The following is a 22,203-nucleotide window of genomic DNA, read 5'->3' as shown; positions in this document are numbered from 1 at the left end:
TATATATATATATATATATATACACATACACACACACACATTATTGCTATTATTTTGAACACAACTGTGTATATGTATGTGTATATATATATATATATATATATATATATATATATATATATATATATATGTGTGTATGTATGTATGTGTGTATATATATATATATATATATATATATATATATATATATATATATATATATATATATATATATATATACACAGTTGTGTTCAAAATAATAGCAGTCAGACATCACTAACCGGATCAATCACTGTTTTTGGTAGAAATGATATTTCTACATGGCAAATAATTTCCTAGCAGGTGTAGTAGAGTAATAGAAACCCAACAGACCCAACAGTCATGACATGCATGCTGCTGATTCTGTGTCATTGAATCACTCATTGAAAGGGGCATGTTCAAAATAATAGCAGTGTGGAGTTCTATTAGTGAGGTCATTCATTCTTTGAAAAACAGGTGGCAATTATTGCCCTTATTTAAGGAAGGAAGGCAGCAAATGTTGGACATGCTGGTTACAGTGCATTTCTCTCTGAAATTCTGAGGAAAATGGGTCGTTCCAGACATTGTTCAGAAGAACAGCGTACCTTGATTAAAAAGTTGATTTGGAGAGGGGAAAACATATAAAGAAGTGCAGAAAATGATCGGCTGCTCAGCTAAAATGATCGCAAATGCTTTAAAATGGCAACCAAAACCTGAAAGACGTGGAAGAAAGCAAAAAACTACCATTCGAATGGATAGAAGAATAGCCAAAATGGCGCGGACTCAGCCAACAATCAGCTCCAGGAAGATGAAAGAAGGTGTAAAGTTCCCTGTGAGGACTGTTACAATTAGAAGACGCCTATGTGAAGCCAAGCTATCTGCAAGAAGCCCCCGCAAAGTCCCTCTGGTGGAAAAAAGACATGTGCTGAAGAGGTTACAATCTGCCAAAGAGCACATTGACTGGCCTAAAGAGAAATGGCGCAACATTTTGTGGACTGATGAAAGTAAGATTGTTCTTTTTGGGTCTAGTGGCCGGAGACAGTTTGTCAGACGACCCCCAAACACTGAATTCAAGATACAGTACACAGTGAAGACAGTGAAGCATGGTGGTGCAAGCATCATGATATGGGGATGTTTCTCATACTACGGTGTTGGGCCTATTTATCGCATACCAGGGATCATGGATCAGTTTGAATACATCAGAATACTTGAAGAGGTCATGCTGCCTTATGCTGAAGAGGAAATGTCCTTGAAATGGGTGTTCCAACAAGACAACGACCCCAAACACACCAGTAAACGTGCAACATCTTGGTTCCAGACCAACAAGATTGATGTTATGGAGTGGCCAGCCCAATCCCCGTATCTTAATCCAATAGAAAACTTGTGGGGTGACATCAAAAATGCTGTTTCTGAGGCAAAACCAAGAAATAGAGAACTGTGGAATGTCGTCCAATCATCCTGGGCTGGAATACCTGATCACAGGGGCCAGAAGTTGGGTGACTCCATGCAACACAGATGTACAGCAGTTCTCAGAAACAGTGCGACTACAACCAAATATTCATGAAGTCATTCAAAGGAAAGCAAAATCTTCAAACATTTTTCAGTTTATATAGTGAATGTTTGAGTTTGTAAAGAAGAATACAAACACTGCGATTTTTTTTGAACCGTCTATTATTCACTTTTCTTCAATTTATTTAGAGGAACAACACAAATTTGATCTATTTTTCTTCATGTTTTGATTTGGAATAGAATGTGTCGTGTTCCCAATGCATTTGTGTGGATGGAAATAAAAGCTATTCGAAGGATTTTGAGGTTTACTCACTTTTTTCAACACACTGCTATTATTTTGAACACAACTGTGTGTATGTATATATGTGTGTGTGTGTGTATGTATGTATGTATATATGTGTATATGTATATATGTGTATGTATGTATATATGTGTATGTGTGTGTGTGTATATGTATATGTGTGTATATATATATATATATATAATGTGTGTGTAGAGGTCCTAATCCTTTGGTGGGTGGACTAAAGCACACCCCTAAGTGCATTTGTGTTTGTGCTTTGCACTTGCATGTTTTTTTGTTCACTTAAGGGTTTTTGTATATATACACACACACACGTGTGTGTGTGTGTATGTATATGTGTGTGTATGTATATATGTGTGTATGTATATATGTGTGTATGTATATAGAAATAATGTGCCACCTGTAATTCTGTAGTTAAATCCCTCTCTTGTGAGAATATGGCACATCAACTATGTAAATAGTCACATCAAAAATGACTGCAGTGTTTGTTTGTCTTTCCCTAAGCCTGTTAGAATGTGTACTGTAGTCAGTCACACCCAATTATAAAGACCTGTTGGAGTGGAAGCCAAGGCACCAGGATAAGGACATGGTTCAGTAGAGCAACTCATGCTACATGCATTAAAAACCTTCAATTATATCAAAATAAATGGCAAAAGTTCCATAGAGCCTTTTTTTTAAAATCGGGTCATCTGATCTGATCTTGCTTCAACTTCAAAAAATTCAGTCTAGGACGGGTGCAGAAGTTCATGTTGCAAAATGGGGGGAGAATTTCCCAGCAAATCAATTGGTGGGCAAGCAAAAGGACACCACCATGCAGTCGTACTGCGGGCTGATGTCTGTGCTGAGTTCCACTGCAGACTCCAAGCCGTGCTGAATGTAGCCACTTATTGTGGTGCCTGATCATAGTCCATAGGAACTGGTAGACATACCTGAGATTTAATGTCCGATAGATGAAGATCTGCAGGTGGCAGAGCACGATTGTAAAATGTAAGGTGCATTAGTGAGCGTAATCATTCCTAATGTAAATGTCCCAACTTCCACTCTGAAGTACAATGCAATGTTTGCTTACAATATCAGGTCCCCTGCCCTATCATTTAATAGCTGCTTAGTTAGAATGAAATATAATCCATAGGCACAAATTGAGGATTTATTACAGTATTTTTTATTTTTTTTTATCATTTTCAAAGTCTACAGAGGTGCAAAAAACCATAAGTGAACAAAAACCGTGTAAGTGCAAAACACAAACACAAAAAAGTGCACTTAGGGGTGTGCTTCAGTCCACCCCCCAAAGGAGTAGGACCTCTACACTGATGCCTCAGGAAGCAAGGCTCCTGACAGGGAAAAAGGTTTCCACATGGTCCACCTAGCCAAAATGAAATGATTTGTTGTAATTCTGTGCCTATGGATCCAGACTTTTAGGACACACTGAATGATTGTGGGGGAGAACGTTAATATTTGTACCTTTCCCCTGGGTTCTGTACTGCAGGGGCGGACTGACCATTTGGAAACTCGGGCACTGCCCTGGGGTCAGGGGGCCCCATGAGATGCCTCTGGTACCTTTTTCATAGGCTTTTTTTGAGTTTGGGCAAGGACACAGGGGCCCCATGATCCCCTATTGCCCAGGGGCCCCATGAGTTGTCAGTCCGCCCCTGGCAGGGGGTGATGGCCTGCTTCTTCCAACATGACCCAAAGGAATGCCGAGTACCCCATATCTTGCGAGCAAAGTACGTGAGTGTCATCTCAAGAATTATGGGCTGTTCAGCATCCTGTAGGATTTTGGAGTTGGGAAGAATGTTTACAATATTTTTCCTTTTTTTTTTTAACCTCCTTAGCGATTTATGTCAGTATTTCTGTGCTCAAAGCGGTACATTATTTTCAATGGAAATTTGTTGTTTTTTTATTGCAGGCCTGTAATTGTTAGGAATAACTCACTGAAATCTGTCTGAACAAGAGTCTAGTAAACATGCTGGGTAGGATAAAATTTGAAACACGAAATCATAAATTATAATATAATCATAAAAAATAATAATAAATTTAATTCAATAATATAATCAAACCAAAAACACTGAAATGTGAAATATAGCGCCAAGTTCGCACATCGCTGAGCAAAGTCGCAGAATCGTTTTCAGTGTCTGATGACGAATTTCCCCCACCAATCATTATCACTCAATTCTGCAAGTGGTTCTGATTTACTATCACTGTTCTCTAGCTGATCTAAAACCGCTTTTGACCTAAAGGGACGCTTTTTGGACGCCATGGACGTTTCTCAGTTTCCAGGCAGAAAGAACAGTAATAATGCAGGCAGGGCGCCGGACAAAGCACTCGGGACAAAATGTATGTGAAATGGTTTGATATAGGAATGTTATACTATGTGATTTTAGTGTATTGAGTGAATGTCAAATTTTTTACATTTTTGAATTTCCCGCCGGTTCCGTCCCCCGTATGTCCCGACTTTAGCAGGGAATGGAACCCGGAAGACAGATGCCGGCATTGGCCGGAGGAGATGGCCGGGAGCACTGCAGGGGAACATCGCGGGATCGTGGGGCAAGGTAAGTTAAACAGGGATCGCAAGAGAAGTGCTGCAGAGTATTCCCGAGTGTAGCTCGGGGTTACCGCTTCTGGTACTGAAAGTTAACCCCGAGCTACACTCGGGAATACCTCCAGGGGGGTTAAACTAAGCAGCTATTATTGATGAAGGGAGGGACCCTCACAAATTAGGTGGACCTTGTATTTTATTTTTTCACCTCAACTTTGTCACATATATCTGTGTTTGTTTTTTTTTTTTTCTGTAAAGATGAACTCCAAGCACTAATCAAATATCTTCAATTTATGAAAGAAAAAACAAATCTGTACACAGGGGAGACCTACAGACTCCATGCAGATAGTATATCTGGGGACAATTGAGCCCACGGCCACTGTATCGTACTTAGACTGCATTGATTGGTAGCCCATGCTGATTTCAGGTGATCCCTTGCTCTGTATGATGTGCAAATTTTTAGTACCGGCCTTTATCCAAAGCATGTTTACTTAACTTTCAGAATTTGCTGGTGTCAGGGGTCACATGTGTGCTGGTTGTTCACCTAAGTATTGCCATCACTGGCGGTCTGAAGAGAACTCTGCCGCGCTCGTGTTTGACTTTCTGTATTTGGAAGGGAAATGAGTTTTGTTTAGGGGATGACAATGTTGACACTTGACTAAATACTCTTTGCATGTATACATATTTGACTTGAACTAGGAATAGGGGAACCTGAGTGTTTGGGAAAAATAAATACATCTATCTATCTGTCCATCAGTCCGCGTGTCCATCTCTCTGTCCATCGGTCCGCGTGTCCATCTCTCTGTCCATCGGTCCGCGTGTCCATCTCTCTATCGGTCCGCGTGTCCATCTCTCTATCGGTCCGCGTGTCCATCTCTCTATCGGTCCGCGTGTCCATCTTTCTATCGGTCCGCGTGTCCATCTCTCTATCGGTCCGCGTGTCCATCTCTCTATCGGTCCGCGTGTCCATCTCTCTATCGGTCCGCGTGTCCATCTCTCTATCGGTCCGCGTGTCCATCTCTCTATCGGTCCGCGTGTCCATCTCTCTATCGGTCCGCGTGTCCATCTCTCTTATCGGTCCGCGTGTCCATCTCTCTATCGGTCCGCGTGTCCATCTCTCTATCGGTCCGCGTGTCCATCTCTCTATCGGTCCGCGTGTCCATCTCTCTATCGGTCCGCGTGTCCATCTCTCTATCGGTCCGCGTGTCCATCTCTCTATCGGTCCGCGTGTCCATCTCTCTATCGGTCCGCGTGTCCATCTCTCTATCGGTCCGCGTGTCCATCTCTCTATCGGTCCGCGTGTCCATCTCTCTATCGGTCCGCGTGTCCATCTGTCCACCTCTCTATCGGTCCGCGTGTCCATCTGTCCACCTCTCTATCGGTCCGCGTGTCCATCTGTCCACCTCTCTATCGGTCCGCGTGTCCATCTGTCCACCTCTCTATCGGTCCGCGTGTCCATCTGTCCACCTCTCTATCGGTCCGCGTGTCCATCTGTCCACCTCTCTATCGGTCCGCGTGTCCATCTGTCCACCTCTCTATCGGTCCGCGTGTCCATCTGTCCACCTCTCTATCGGTCCGCGTGTCCATCTGTCCACCTCTCTATCGGTCCGCGTGTCCATCTGTCCATCTCTCTATCGGTCCGCGTGTCCATCTGTCCATCTCTCTATCGGTCCGCGTGTCCATCTGTCCATCTCTCTATCGGTCCGGCTTTAATGCACAAATTTGTAGTAAGCTAAAGAAAGTAAAGTGAAAAAACATCAGTTCTCGCCTTTTAAGGCCCCATGTACACGGGACACTTCTGAACGATGGAAACTGACTGCTGGAAAACGTAGGTTAAAAACAGTCTGTTTAGCTGCGTTTGCATACTGCGTTTATGGACGTTTATGAGCGTTTGCATTTAGAAGCGTTTTTTAAAGATAACCTAAGACCTTCCAAAATGCCCAGAATGCACTGAAAAACAGTAAAAAATTTAACTATTTCAGACATTTTGAGAGAAATAGAGAGAGCAGAAGCAGAGAGAACAGTATTTGTTGAGATTAGCTGTTTTTTTTTTTTTTTGTGGTGTTTGGATGTGTTCCAGCTCATTTCTGTGCAGAAGTTATTGCAGCAATGTCTAATACATTTTTCTTTCATGAGACACTTCAAAGTATGGTGTACTGGATCCATTTGAGTACCGGGAAAACGCTTTGCATGCATTTCTCCAAGATTGTAAGCTCCCAGGATCAGGGCCCTCCTATTCCTCTTGTATTGAACTGTATTGTTGCTGTATTGTTTCCCATTATATTGTAAAGCGCTGAGCAAACTGTTGGTGCTGTATAATAATAATAATTTTTCATGAGGAAAAAAGGCTCTGGACAGCATCTGGAATTGGAAGAGTTAAAAAAAAAAAATTCAAACGCTTATAAACGCTGATAAAATCTACTCCTGAATGCAATTTTTCTGCGTTCAAAAAAACGACTGTAAACTCAACTGCCTGTAAATGACGATGTGTACATGGACACATAGGAAAACATAAAGGAGAGTTCAGGGGCTGCTGAAAAAAACGCTGAACAGCTCCTAAACATTTATCCGCTGCAGTGTACATGAGCCCTAAAAGTGAAACTGAACCTACATCTTAAAATTGCAAGCAGACAGCTTTTTATTGTAGAAGAGACATTACAGGAATGGAGGTGAGTAGCTGTTCTCCTTGAATCCGGTACTGTTATCACAAGATGTCCTCAGTGTCTTTGACTGAACAAAGGCAAGCCAATGGGCAAGCAATTGGAAAGTGTTGACGTTAGTAGGCAACAACGTGGTCACCTGATGAAGAGTCCTCCAACCTGCATTTGAGGGGAATAAAAAAGACTAATGTCCCAGTATATCACATGAAGGTGGGCCTTCAGTCTGAAGCTGTCCACCACAGTACTCTTTTACTACAAGATTTCCAATTTAAACTCCTAGCATCACTCAATTTAGAGGACTGGGTATCCTGACCCTCAGCACATTGTCCTCTAGTCATTGGCACTCGCTTAGCGATGCTAACGTCATCGTGTCTGTTCTACTGCCTGCATCATTCATGACAGTTTGCTACCAGAAGACCAGAGAGGACCTGGAACGTCAAATGACCAGCCAGAACACCCGCTTTAGCAATCCAAACTCTCCTCACCGGCGCCAACATCTTTACCTAGTCATCTTATGGGTTTAGGATCTTCAGCCGACTTGATTGGATGGGCCAGAATGACCAAACTCCCAAAAATGTCCACAGCAGCTCATTCATTCTGGCACCAAGGTGTGCCAAGAATGTGCAGCATTAATAGTTCAGTGTTCACTCTAAAGAAGACCAAACAGACAAGCAAGTTTTAAGTAGAGACACAAATATCCTTTGCTTGCGGAAAAGAGCCTGCCAGCATTTTTTCCAGTTCTGCTTCAAAGGCAAGTAAAACGGAAAAAAAGCAGCTGGTGGGTGACCACTGTTGTATGGGAAGAGGAGCTCGGAGTTGGGCTGTAAAGTGGTTCTAAAGTCCAATGTTTTATTTATCCTTGATGCATTCTCTGCAGGTAAAGGTAAACTCCCACTACCTAATCTATCCACCCCAATTATTTATTTATTTCAGGTACTTGTATAGAACTGTCAATTTACACAGCGCTTTACATATATATTGTACATTCACATCAGTCCCTAACCCTCAAGGGGTGTACAATCTAAGGTCCCTAACTTACATTCATACATACACATACTAGGCCCAGTTTAGACAGGAGCCAATTCACCTACTATCATGTCTTTGGAGTGTGGGGGGAAACCGGAGTACCCGGAGGAAACCTACGCAGGCACAGGGAGAACATGCAAACGCCAGGCAGGTGGTGCCGTGGTTGAGATTTGAACCAATGACCCGAGTACTGCCAGGCGGAAGTGCTCCTAAACACTTGACTCCTGCTACCGCTCCAGCGCAGTCCTGGTTGCAGCACCACTCCCTTCACTTCCTGATCTCACAGGAGACACTGAGCGTAGCAGAAGCCATAGGCTCCTTCTGCTGTCGACAAACTCCCTGTGAGGTGGGAGCTTGGGCATGGCTTACCAGCACTGTCTGTCTAGGGATGCACACAGCCCTGCTTGGGAGCATGCCCACATGGGTGCTTCCATAGGACATGGGTGCTTCCATAGCACATGGCTTGCTAAGGAGGTTGGCGGGGGACTACCAAAGAGGAGGTAAGAACCCCCTGTGCAATATCATTTATTTAAAAAAACACAAAAATAAAAAGTTTTATCACTTTTAAAGTAGGGTATAGCTATACCTGGAGCAGCAAAGAGATTGATTTATGACCCAGAGGTCTCCTACAAAGTTAATGTAATACCAGAAAAGTGTTCTTCTGGTCTCCAGACAATTTTAATGTCCCGCTTGTTTGGTCTTCTACACATTGCACGTTTAGCCCCAGATCACGAGACTTCGGTGTGGGTGGAAGGCACACTATCCAGCTCCACTGATGGCCGCTTGTAAAACTCTGTGGAAGGCTGACTGCATCTGTGGCTGGACCGCACACCGAGCGGTACTAACATTTAGGGCGGTATGTGCCCAGGGCGTAAAGGCCTGAAATGCAAGCAGCCTGTGTTCCGGGAATTCATCCCTGAGCGTATATTGCTTGGTGCACCCGCCATCCCCATCCAACCACAGCAGTTGTCAGCCTCATATTGGGTTTGACCGGGTGCACCTATGCATTCCAGCTACACCTACGTGCCAGGATCTCGTGCACCAGGGCTAAAAGCCTACTGTGCACAATGCCTTAAAGCGGAGTTCCACTCACCTGTCAATAAATAAGTCAGCAGCTACAAAAACTGTAGCTGCTGACTTTTAAAAAACAGCCACTTACCTGTCCCTCGGCCCTGTGGTGTCCCCCCCGCAGCCCGTTTCACCGGCCGTCCTGTATTCCTGGAGGCCAGCATCTTCAGTATGGGCACCCGGCTGTGATAGCTTGCGGCTTCACAGCCGGGTGCCCACTGCGCATGTGCAAGTAGCGCTGCGCTTCATGAATGGTCCTGTAGTCGTCTGGGACCTGTCATGTGTCCCAAAAGACTTCAGGGAGGGAGGGAGGACACCTTCCGTAATCGGACCGGAAGTGGGAGCGAGTACCCGTCAAATTCGGTTACTCGCTCCCCGCCCCGCCCCCCCAAAGGTGCCAATCCTTAATGGGGAGCAGTCCTTAAAGCTAAACTTCTCCTTTTGGGTGGAGCTCTGCTTTAAATGTGTCCTCGGTGTATTTTGCTAGTCCTGCAGCTTGTTTAGTCCTCTAGCGTGCGGCGATACGTTTTATCTGAAATCCTCTGGAAAGCTTGCAGGGTGTGTTCAAGTGCATGAAAATGTCAAGCACACGCACACCGTTCTGTAGAGTGTCTGTCAGCAGCTCCTCTGATGTTGGCTATGTGCTGCGTACTGAGCAAAAAAAAAATAGTCAAACGAGGTTTCCTGTGACATCACCGACCAAGGAAGTTTTTAAAGTGGTCGATGGGGAATTCTGAAGAGTTTCTTTTTCAGGGCACAGCTGTGGAAAGGACGAAAGGTCATCTGTCACTGGAGAAATAACTGAGCTGCCATTCTCCTCTGAAAGTGCTGGTACGGGCTGATACTGGTGTACTGCTTGGGGGAGATCCCTGCCATTCGCCTTCTATGGGAAATTTACCATCTTATTGGGAATATATAGAAAGGGTCCATGTTCCTTTTTTAAAGACACTAAATTCTGATTTTCCAAAAATTCTATTCAAATATGTGTCCGCTCAAAAGGTAACTTCTGTTATTCTTGGCCTCCTCCATATCTTCAACTTTTTTTTTTTTAAATTGCTGCTGTGATATTATTATTATACAGTATTTATAAAGCGCCAATAGTTCGCTCAGCGCTGTACATTACAAAGGGGGACAGAACATGTGACAGAACAATACCAATACAATGCAAAACATGAGGGGATCGAGGGCCCTGCTCTTTCAAGCTAGGAGATATGACCTCCTGTTAGAGGGTGGCTTTTTCTCCATGTTCCCACTCTTAGGCCCCATGTACACGGGACACTTCTGAACGATGGAAAGTGACTGCTGGAAAACGTAAGTGAAAAAAAGTCTGTTTAGCCGCGTTTTGCTTAACATGTTTATGTGCGTTTCACGTTTAGAAGCGTTTTTTAAAGATAAGCACAGGAGAACCTCCCAAATGTCCAGAATGCACTGAAAAGTGGCAAATTATTAACTGTTTCAGAGAAATACAGAGAGTAGAAGCAGACACAGCGGTATGCGTTGAGATTAGCTTAGGTGTGAGTTGCTCATTAACATTTCTTTTGTTTCCAAGGGTGGGAAAGGTGTCTGGTGGAGGGAGTCATTAAGGCCACCTGGAAGGGGGTCTTCATGAGGAATTTGAGGTGTGAATGGTCATTAACATATCTTTTGTTTCCAAGGGTGGGAGAGGTCTGAGGTGTGAATTGGTCATTACCATGTGTGACAAGCTTGGTAGGAACATCCTGTGTTCAGTGTTCCGTCCATCTGAGTACCTTGAAAACTCTTTGCATGCTTTTTTTATGATGAAAAAAAGGCTCTGCACAGCATAGAGAACTGGAAGAGCTAAAAAAAATATATATATATATATTTTAAACGCTTATAAACATAATTTGCCTCATTTATAAGCGTTTTGCATTTGAAACGCTGATAAAATCGACTGCTGAACTCAAATTTGATGTGTTCAAAAAAACGACTGAACTCAAATGCCTGTAAACAACGATGTGTATATGGACACCTAGGATAATGTTCAGGAGAGTTCAGGGGCTGCTGAAAAAAACACTGAACAGCTCCTAAACGTGAGTTTATCAGTTGCAGTGTACATGAGCCATTATTATTATTATACAGGATTTATATATTATTATTATTATTATACAGGATTTATATATTATTATTATTATTATTATACAGGATTTATATATTATTATTATTATTATTATACAGGATTTATATATTATTATTATTATTATTATACAGGATTTATATATTATTATTATTATTATTATACAGGATTTATATATTATTATTATACAGGATTTATATATTATTATTATTATTATACAGGATTTATATAGCGCCAACAGTTTGCTCAGCGCTTTACAATATAACAGGAGACAATACAGCAACAATACAGTTCAATACAAGAGGGATAGGAGGACCCTGATCCTGGGAGCTTACAATCTAAGAGGGAGGAACATGGCTACTCTCTCTCTTGTTCGTTCCTGAGATGGACTACGGACTTAGGGATTCGTAGCATGGTTAGAGCAGTGTACATGCCTGCAACTAATGTGGACTGCTCGTCAACAGAAGTGAAGGAAGGAAAAAGGAGAAGTTTGGGAGTTTGAGGAAGAAACACAATTGCATGAAAAATGGACTACAGGGCTTTTAAAGCGGTAGTAAACGTAGGGGGGAAAAAATCCCAACTTTCTCCCTGCAAGTTAAAGGCATAATGTGCTAGTGTGCATTGCATACTAACCTATTATGAAAGACTTGAAATGGAGCCCTCCAGGGGCGTACTGTCTCCGCTGCAGAGGCTTCCATCTTCACCCGGTCTTCGCAGGCCTCTCCTCTGGGTCCCTAGGCTGGTTAGTGTCTGTATGTTAAAGACAGTAGCTACAGTACAGTAGTATACAGTAATTTATTTTTATTTCTTTTTTTGAAATATAACTGACCGGATATCCTCTTCATTTTTAAAAATAGGTATGTACTACCTGACGTGCCTGGACTATAGCCTCATAGCTGTATATCTGTACTGTGAGAATACCTAAAGCAGTGCTACCTCTGACTACTAGTCTCATTCGATTTGGAGTGAGATTCGGTGATGTCACTGTTGTTGTGCTGCTCACTGTTCTTGCTGGAGAGGAAGCTGTACCTGGGGACCTGTATTGCAAGGATCTCCCTCCTTCTGTTTTATTGATTTTTGTGGATCTGTTCCTCCACCTCCCCTGCTGCTTTCAGTCATTACTCCTACAGTCATCAGAGGGAGGGCTCTGACAAGAGAAAGCAAAGCCCTGCCTCTATCAAGATGACCACCAAACACTGCAGCGCCAGAACAAGCCATGGAAAGTCAGTACCAGGGAAGACCTCCGCTGCAGGAAGCCTATAGGCAGTACTGGTGACTAGTCCTTTTGCGCTCTGCTTGCCATGTTTGAGGCACTGCTTCCATAGTATAAGGCCTCTTTTTATAGTTGCCTTGTGTTTCCTGTTTTGAAGTAAGGCTCAATGCACACTGGCTTAAAAATGGCTGCTTCTCCAGGAGTTTTGTGTTTTGCCTGTAGAAGCAGCTCAGTGTTCTCCTGCGTCCATGCACATTATGACGGTTAGAGGCATATTTTAAAGCAGAGTTCCACCCTTTTTTCATGATCCTTGCCACACAATGCCCACCCGCAGAACAGTCTGTTATGGGATATTTTTTTTTATTTATTGATTTCTAAATATCCGTATCTGCCACCCCCCCCCCTCTGCCAATCCCTCCACTGGCTTCCAATTGCCCAACGCTAACACTGACGTATAAAGCCGTTCATAATACTGCCCCGAACTACATCACCGATCTTGTCTCCAAATATCACCCAAACCGTACTCTCCGCTCCTCGCAGGACCTCCTACTCTCTAGCTCCCTTGTCTCCTCTTCCCATGCTCGTCTCCAGTACTTCTCCAGGGCTTCCCCCATCCTCTGGAACTACCTACATCAATCCATCAGACTATCACATACTCTGCTCACCTTTAGGCGCACTCTGAAAACCTGTCTCTTCAGGGAAGCCTATCCTGCCCTCTGCTAATACTGAACTCCTCTACTCTTCCAACCACTCCATCCCCCACAGCTATTTCCTTCTGTACCACTATCCCCTCCCTCCTAGATTGTAAGCTCCAAGGAGCAGGGCCCTTGAACCCCTCGTGTATTGTATTGTTACTGTCTTGTCTCATGTTCTGTCCCCCTTGCTACTGTACAGCGCTGAGCATACCCTTTGGCGCTATATAAATACTGTATAATAATAATTTTTTTTTTTTTTGCTGTCAGTATCCTGCACTTCCGGTCCGGCCACCTAGGCAATATCGTCATTAGGTGATTCCCTAGGACTCTTGGGGAATCGCCATTGGTTTTCCCAGGTGTCCTTGGGAAACCTAATGGTGAAGTCTCGCAGTATTTTTTGACTGGAAGTGACATTATCGGGAGGAATGATTGACAGGTTGCCATAACAACAGTATTTTCCGTCACCGCCTCCATTGTTATGGCAACCTGCAAACAGTGTGCCGTCCTGTGTCCTTACAGTGCAAGCGCGAGATCAGGAGGTGCATGCTGGGTAGCCAGCTGCACCGAATCCAGAAGAAAATAGGAGCTGGCTTCAGATGCCCACACTAGTAATGGCCGCTACCTGCCTGCTGGGATCCTACTGAGGAATGTCACATTTACAAGTAAGCAAACGACATACATTTAGAACACTGTCCTAATTATATACTGCAAATGAAGAGAATCACGGAGGTGCTTTTTTTGTAGAAAAGTGCCGAGGAGACTGGAACTCCCCTTTTAAGCTCAACGTTGGGGAGGAAAAAAAAGACTCTTCTGGTTTTTGATTGGAGCTTTCTTGCAGAAAAAAATGCTAAACTATCCTAAATGGTATGCAAAAACGCTCTATATCAGCGAGTTTTTTCTTTTCTGCCAAGGAAACTGGCTTTTTTTTTTTTTTTTGCCCAGTGTGCTTGGAGCCAAACTAGTTACTTTTCCATAACAAATTGCTGAAAATTCTGCTAATTGACTCTTTAGAATTTAGTATCTCATTGGCCGGCTTTGTAGTGCGCTTTTACAAAGTTGGAGCTGCACTTTAAGTCTCATGATTTGTGGTCAGCAACAGCCCTGTCTTTCCTCCTCATTCTTGGTTCTCCGCGGCTCCGTTAGCCTGCACACTATCTCTGGGTGTTCATCTTTTTCAGGAAGGAAGTGCTGATCATCTTACACAAGTCCGGAAACTCTCATCATGTGTCTATTTGTGACACTCTGATATTAGGCTGTAATTACAGGTGGCTGTGAATAGAGCAGTATGTCTATGTACGTCAATGTGTCGCTTCCGTCCGGCCAGAGGTGCATCCGAACCGTGACCTGTTGTGAAAAGTATTGGGCTGGCAGTCTATAGGGAGTCACCGTTGGCACAAGCTGCTCCATTTATTGTACCTGTGAACTGACTAGAATTGGCAGAATGGTGTCAATAGAAGATGTGTTGTTGTTGTGCAGAGGAAGGGACTGTGACCCATTGCAGATCTGGGGGGGGTAAAAACCTTTTAAAGCTAAACATCAGGTTATGGAAGAACTATCCCTTGAAATGCAAGGGTTAAATGCTTCTTTTGCTTAGGATATGATGAAAAACATGAATTTATTTACCTTTTATTCCTTGATCCCCTGGTATCTGGTGCTCTGCAACGGTCCCAGGATGCAGACTATCCATCAGGTCCTGCATCATACATGATGACATCAAATAGATGCAACTAGTCAGGCAGGAGTGGCTTCGAGGGACTGTCCATACAAAGATTCAGAAGCCTGTAGGAACAAGGAATAAGTTAAAGAAAAGTATGAGATGAGTTTTTTGGTTTTATATATATAAATGGGTGGATGCAGCATCAGTCCCCCGCCAGCTCTAAGTGTGACAACAACATGACCGTTGAGTTATCACAGCCACTCTGAGCTATCTGCTCTAAAAGAGCTGCCAGAAGAGCTTTGGATGTACTTCTTCTTTAACTATTTTGCCATATTCCTATTTCTCTGGACCGGGGTCTCCAAACTCTCTAAACAAAGGGCCAGCTTACTGTCCTTCAGACTTTAGGGGGGCCCAGACTCTGGTCGTTGTGAGTAGACAATGTCCCGGCATCAGTTGGAGTAAACAATAACCCATCGTTGGTGTCTGGCAAAAATTGTGCCCCATCGTTGGTGTCATTGGGAAAAATTTTGCACCATTGGTTTCATGGAGAAGAATTGTGCCCTGTCGTTTGTGTCATTGGGAGGAATTGTGCCCCATCGTTTGTGTCATTGGGAGGAATTGTGCCCCATCGTTTGTGTCATTGGGAGGAATTGTGCCTCATCATTGGTGTCATTGTACCCCATTGTTGGTATCCGTGAATGAAATGGTGCCCCTGGGGCCGGGTAAAAGCAAGCAAAGGGCCGCATCCATCCCCCTCCCCCCGGGCCACAGTTTGGAGACCACTGCTCTAGACAGTGAGTATATAACCCTTTTCGTATAGTAGGGCCTACTGCAAGGGTTAGTTCTTGTACAATCCAGGTTTCCGTCACTTCATCAAAATATTTACCATTTACTCTACTCAGTTTTTTTCTTTTTAACATTAAAAACCTCTAAAACCTAAAAATAAATTACCTAAATCCACTGTCTTCATATCCCCCTTGGCGCTTTCCCCTGCTGCCCCCTGTTCTCTCCACCACTCCCCTGATTTGTTTTGTACCTGCCGCTCACATTATCTTATGCTGGAAGGTTTCATGGCCCTGTAAGACCCTGTTGATGGACTCGCTAATAGGCATCTTGCGTGGTACTAGGACACGATGTGGACACTACAAACTGGACCTGCCCAAAATGTGAACCAAAAAAAATGAGAGGACTTTGGATATAACAATATATATCTGGTCTGATTAACATGGGGAAGAGATGGCACCAGGATGCAGCATGGGAAGAAGGAAAACTAGCAGAGGCAGTGTGATGCTTTGGGCCATGTTCTTCTAGGAAACCCTAGGTCCTGTCATTTATGTGGATGTTACTTTGACACATACCTACCTGAACATTGTTGCTGACTGTGTACACCTCTTCATGGAAACGTATTCCCTGATGGCAGTGGCCTCTTTCAGCAGAGTAATGCGTCCTACCACTCTGCAAAAATGGTTCAAGAATGCTTTGAGGAGCACATAGAATTTGTGGTGTTGACTATTTCTGTTCTTACTCTGTTCAAAGCTTGGGCCTGGCAATGAGGCCACAACCCTGCACCCCATACCCACCCATAGATACACCACCCACACCACACACATACACACCAATCTGTGTGTGTCTACGAGAAGATCAAAAGTAGTTTTAAATGAGTAGACCTCCTTCAACCAGTTAATCTGGCGGCATTTATAGGCAGAAAGGAAATATTGTGGATCCAGACCGAAGGTGGGCATTACAGCAAAAGTGGCATTTTTTAAGTTTTATTGATTTACAAATTTTCAGGTTTTTTTTTCTTGGCGTTTTACACCCTGGTCACACCGATCTGACTTTGAAATCTTGCAACTTCACTGGAAGTCGCACAATTTAACAGTTGGACGGCATTCCGACTTGATGTGCGACTTGCAAGACATCTGTGGCTTGCAAGACACAGATGTCTATGCAAGTCACACCTAAAGTAATGCATGCACTACTTTAGAAAACGTTGCGACTCCGACCGAGTTGGAATCGCACCGATATGACTGCTCTAATTGCGGACAATAGGTTGCGACTTTCCCTGCGATTTGCAAGTCACACGGCATGACAAATCACATGCCAAGTTGCACCCGGTGTGATCAGGGACTTAAGCACATGGAGGTAGATCTCCATGTTCTTTGGAGGTAGATCTCCATGTTCTTTGGAGGTAGATCTCCATGTTCTTTGGAGGTAGATCTCCATGTTCTTTGGAGGTAGATCTCCATGTTCTTTGGAGGTAGATCTCCATGTTCTTTGGAGGTAGATCTCCATGTTCTTTGGAGGTAGATCTCCATGTTCTTTGGAGGTAGATCTCCATGTTCTTTGGAGGTAGATCTCCATGTTCTTTGGAGGTAGATCTCCATGTTCTTTTGGAGGTAGATCTCCATGTTCTTTTGGAGGTAGATCTCCATGTTCTTTTGGAGGTAGATCTCCATGTTCTTTTGGAGGTAGATCTCCATGTTCTTTTGGAGGTAGATCTCCATGTTCTTTTGGAGGTAGATCTCCATGTTCTTTTGGAGGTAGATCTCCATGTTCTTTTGGAGGTAGATCTCCATGTTCTTTTGGAGGTAGATCTCCATGTTCTTTTGGAGGTAGATCTCCATGTTCTTTTGGAGGTAGATCTCCATGTTCTTTTGGAGGTAGATCTCCATGTTCTTTTGGAGGTAGATCTCCATGTTCTTTTGGAGGTAGATCTCCATGTTCTTTTGGAGGTAGATCTCCATGTTCTTTTGGAGGTAGATCTCCATGTTCTTTTGGAGGTAGATCTCCATGTTCTTTTGGAGGTAGATCTCCTCCTTATTCTTGGCTTATCTGTCCTTGTTCAGCAGAGAACGAGTCTACCTGACGCAGTTTTACGGTTCTGCATGCCTTAATTCTGTTCATTAATATTTTTTTTTTTTTGTGTGTTGAATTTGTTTTTGCATGAGATCTCACATGATTCTGCTAAAATAGTTTGTTAGATGATATCCCAGATTATTGAGTTGAATAATAACGGCCAGAAAAAGTATGATTTGTATCTCTAAGCGGTTTTGGAAGGGAGTGGTTTGCCTGTCCAGTCTTCAGTACCCTAAAGGCAATTGTCTGGCCTGAAGAACCCTCATTTGTTTCTGCATTGGAAGCATAATGTTGTGCTTTCACATTTTTTAAATAATTGCCCAAAAGGACCATTGACAGCTTCTCTTGGTCCTGATGCGTGACCGTTCTTTCAGCTTAATACGTGCATTGCAGCCTCTGTGAGTAGGCATTGGAGGTGGTGGGAACATCCATTCTGGGGCTGGTGCGAAGGACGTCAAGGATAGCTTTGCCTTTAATGGTCACTCTATTTAACCCCCCCCCCCCCCCCGCTCTCCCTTTCACCTACACCTGTTTACTTACCTCTCAGATCTGTGGTTTCCATTGTTAGTTTACATCCCTTCTGTTTACAATATGCCCAGCACTGGCTGTTCTTATGCACTGTGTTCCTATAGGCTTGAGTGGGCTGTATGCCAAGACTTGTCTTTGTTGACAATTTTGGGTCACCGGGGTAAGAGGCAGATGTGGCAGTGACCTGCTTCTTCTTCATTGGTGACAACGCTGGGAAGGTGATGTAGAAGGCAGAGTTGAGCGTGACCTGCCTCTTCATTTAAAGGTGACAATGCTGAGGTAAGAGTCAGTTATGAGTGTTATTCACCTCTTCCTCAGTTGTGTGGTGTAAGAGGCAGTTGAGAGTTCCTTCATCTTCATTAGGGGTAAGTAGCAGTTGTGGGAGTGACCTGCCTCTTCCCTAGTGGGGACGACGCTAAGCAGCTGGGAAAGGAGGCAGTAGTGAGAGTGACCAGCCTCTTCCTTGGTGTTGACAGCACTGGGCAGCTGGGATAGGAGGCAGTGGTGGGAGTGACCTGCCTCTTCCTTAATGGTGACAATGCTGGGCAGCTGGGATTAGGAGAACGTAGTGGGAGTGATCTGCCTCTTCCTTAGTGGTGACGACACTGAGCAGCTTGGAATGGAGGCAGTAGTGGGAGTGGCCTGCCTCTTCCTTAGTGGTAACGATGCTGAACAGCTGGGAAAGGAGGCAGTGGTGGGAGTGACCTGCCTCTTCCTTAGTGGTGACCAAGCTGGGCAGTTAGAATAGGTGGGAGTGACCTGCCTCTTCTTTAGTATTGATGACATTGGTCAGCTGGGTAGGAGGCAGTAGTGGGAGTGACCTGCCTCTTCCTTAGTGGTGACCAAGCTGGGCAGCTGGGATAGGTGGGAGTGACCTGCGTCTTCCTTAGTATTGATGACGTTGGTCAGTTGGGTAGGAGGCAGTAGTGGGAGTGACCTGCCTCTTCCTTAGTATTGATGATGTTGGTCAGTTGGGTAGGAGGCAGTAGTGGGAGTGACCTGCCTCTTCCTTAGTATTGATGATGTTGGTCAGCTGGGTAGGAGGCACTAGTGGGAGTGACCTGCCTCATCCTTAGTGGTGACCAAGCTGGGCAGCTGGGATAGGTGGGAGTGACCTGCGTCTTCCTTAGTATTGATGACGTTGGTCAGTTGGGTAGGAGGCAGTAGTGGGAGTGACCTGCCTCTTCCTTAGTATTGATGATGTTGGTCAGTTGGGTAGGAGGCAGTAGTGGGAGTGACCTGCCTCTTCCTTAGTATTGAGGACGTTGGTCAGTTGGGTAGGAGGCAGTAGTGGGAGTGACCTGCCTCTTCCTTAGTATTGATGACGTTGTGTAGGAGGCAGTAGTGGGAGTGACCTGCCTCTTCCTTAGTATTGATGACGTTTGGTAGGAGGCAGTAGTGGGAGTGACCTGCCTCTTCCTTAGTATTGATGACATTGGTCAGTTGGGTAGGAGGCAGTATTGGGAGTGACCTGCCTCTTCCTTAGTGGTGACAGCACTGGTCTACTGGGGAAACAAGCATCTTCGTGATTCCCTATTGTAGTCCAGTGGCTGTGGCGATGAGGGACAGCTGACAATATTGTGGATACTTTCACAGCTGCATTACAGCGTTGTCACCTTTTATGTGCAGGAAGTGACCCATAGCCTGCCTGTACTGGCAGGATTAGCAGCAAAACTTTTGCTCGAGTCCTGCTTTTTGGATTGCAGTGGTGAAGAAGGCACACAAGATCATATCTCACCACTGGAGTCCCTAAGTAAAAAAATAGGCCGTGGTTCGGTTCACCGCCCGCCCTCTACTCAAAGCAGAAACATTAATTTTTGTTGGGCTGTCCCAATAAATGTACATATCTGTTGTATATTACTTGTCAGCCTTTTTTCTAGTAATGCAATCCCTTTGCAGTATATCTGACATCTGTGGAGCAGGAATTCCATTGCTAGTTAATGATCATTGATCTCTATAGATTCTACTGTTTTGGTCTCTCCTGAAACAGAAATAGAATGTGGGAGAGGTCTAGAACCATGACAGTTTGTTCAAGCCCTAAGAATGTACAATGCAACAGCTTATAATTTTATCTTTTCCTTTCTTTTTGCAGAGTATTTAAGAAATCCAGTCCAAACTGCAAGGTAAGTGGCCATGTCCCAATACCATGTCACATACAGCATGCGTGGAGAGACAAGGGTTAAGGTACCATGTGTAGAGAAGCAAGGGTTAAGTACTGTTTGTGTCACCATAGTTGCTGCGGCCCCTGTCCTCTACCAATCACAGGTGGAAGTGTGTCTCCTGGGGCCAGAAGCATCTCCCTGTGGTGTGAAGGGTATAGGGAGATGCAAGCATAGGAAGACAGAGATGCAAGCAATGCAGGCTGTAGATGAGGCTGACAATGTGGACCTGTCCGATTTGGAACGAATCCGCTGTGATATACCCCATGGCGTCACTGTCTACAAGAAACAACTGCGCAATGTGGTAATGAGGGAGAAGGTGTAGTGGAGGGGACACTGCTCACAAGGAAGGACGACAGAAATATTGATGCTGAAGGATTTTGGGACTGAACCCTAATTTTAAGATGCACTTTTTTTTTTCCCCTCTGCAGCTTACAGTGTACCTGGGAAAGCGAGATTTTGTGGATCACCTAGATCGCGTGGAACCAGTTGGTGAGTGCTCAATCTAACGCAATTCAAAATAATAGCTTTTTCTTGGAGTTATTAAAGTATTCTATTACTTTCATACAGTTATCCTTTAATTATAGTTTTATACTCACCTGTCCAAACACCTGCCAGATTCATGCTGCGTCTATCATGCAACCCAAGCAGACAGCCTCTTCATAGGAATGGATGCAGTTTTCCAGCATGTGTGCTGAAATGGTTTGGGACTAGCAGGGTGGCGGCTGCTGGCTCTCTATGGGCTGCATAATGTGGGGGGGGGGGGGGGGAGTGAATGAGTTAACTTTGACGTGTTTGTGTGTGTTCGTTCAGGTATTCTTTATAGGACAACTGCACCTTTTTAGCTTTTAAAATATATATTGTAACAAGCCTGGCCCATTTATTAAATCGGCAAATAATTACTATGTCCTTATTCCACATAAACTAAAATTATGATCTGGTCTGTCAAACCTATTTCTGTTGCGACCGTTAAAACCTAAGTGTAGCACTAAAAAATCAGGATGTGTTGTGTGTCCTCCTTTTTAGATGAAATCTTCTTCCTCCTACTGGCCCACCACATTTGCCACCACAATCTTCCAGTGCACAGGGGTTAATAAGCAAAGGGGCTTTTGCAATCTAAGACTGGTGGACTGGTTGATGATTGATTTGCCTGCCCTCCCCAGCCCTTCATAGCTCCTATTTCATTCATAGAGGCTGTATTATGACTTCTATGAATGAAGGATCTGGGTGGAAAAGACCAGCACAGTTACGCTTTCTTCTTCTTCTTTTTTTTTTTTTTTTTTTTTTTCTTGAGAGCCTGTGATAGCCCCTTATCTGGAAGATTGTGGAGTGGGATAGGTGGGCACGCAGGCTTTGCAGGAGGAAGATTTCATCTAAAGGAGGACATTGCCAAAAGTATTGGGACTCCTGCCTTTACACGCAGATGAACTTTAATGGCCCCCCAGTCTTAGTCCGTAGGGTTCAATATTGAGTTGGCCCCGCCCTTTGCAGCTATAACAGCTTCAACTCTTCTGGGAAGGCCGTCCACAAGGTTTAGGAGGGTGTCTATGGGAAGGTTTGACCCTTCTTCCAGAAGCGCATTTGTGAGGTCAGGCACTGATGTTGGACGAGAAGGCCTGGCTCACAGTCTCCACTCTAATTCATCCCAAAGGTGTTCTATGAGGTTGAGGTCAGGACTCTGTGCAGGACAGTCAAGTTCCTCCACCCCAAACTTACTCCTCCATGTCTTTATGGACCTTGCTTTGTGCACTGGTGCGCAGTCATGTCGGAACAGGAAAGGGCCATCCCCAAACTCTTCCCACAAAGTTGGGAGCATGAAATTGCCCAAAATGTCTTGGTATGCTGACACCTTAAAAGTTCCCTTCACTAGGACTAAGGGGTCGAGCCCAACCGCTAAAAAACA

The 22,203-nt window shown here is 44.2% G+C and overlaps 1 protein-coding gene across 1 annotated transcript in view; it reads left to right on the top strand.

Annotated features, from left to right (window-relative positions):
* Positions 1–22,203, top strand: part of ARRB2 (arrestin beta 2) — a 117,582-nt gene that overhangs the window by 28,311 nt on the left and 67,068 nt on the right. The window contains exons 2-3 of the mRNA XM_089688013.1: positions 20,234–20,264; positions 20,732–20,792. Of these exons, the coding sequence (XP_089544139.1) occupies positions 20,234–20,264; positions 20,732–20,792 (92 nt within the window). The remainder of the gene's footprint in view (positions 1–20,233; positions 20,265–20,731; positions 20,793–22,203) is intronic.

Source organism: Staurois parvus, unplaced genomic scaffold (genome assembly GCF_062004578.1).
Source record: "Staurois parvus isolate SC_StPar_1 unplaced genomic scaffold, SC_StPar_1.0 ptg000444l, whole genome shotgun sequence".
NCBI classification, from domain to species: Eukaryota; Metazoa; Chordata; class Amphibia; order Anura; family Ranidae; genus Staurois; species Staurois parvus.
Note: the sequence above shows the minus strand (reverse complement) of the source record. Positions and strands in the feature narration are given on the sequence as shown.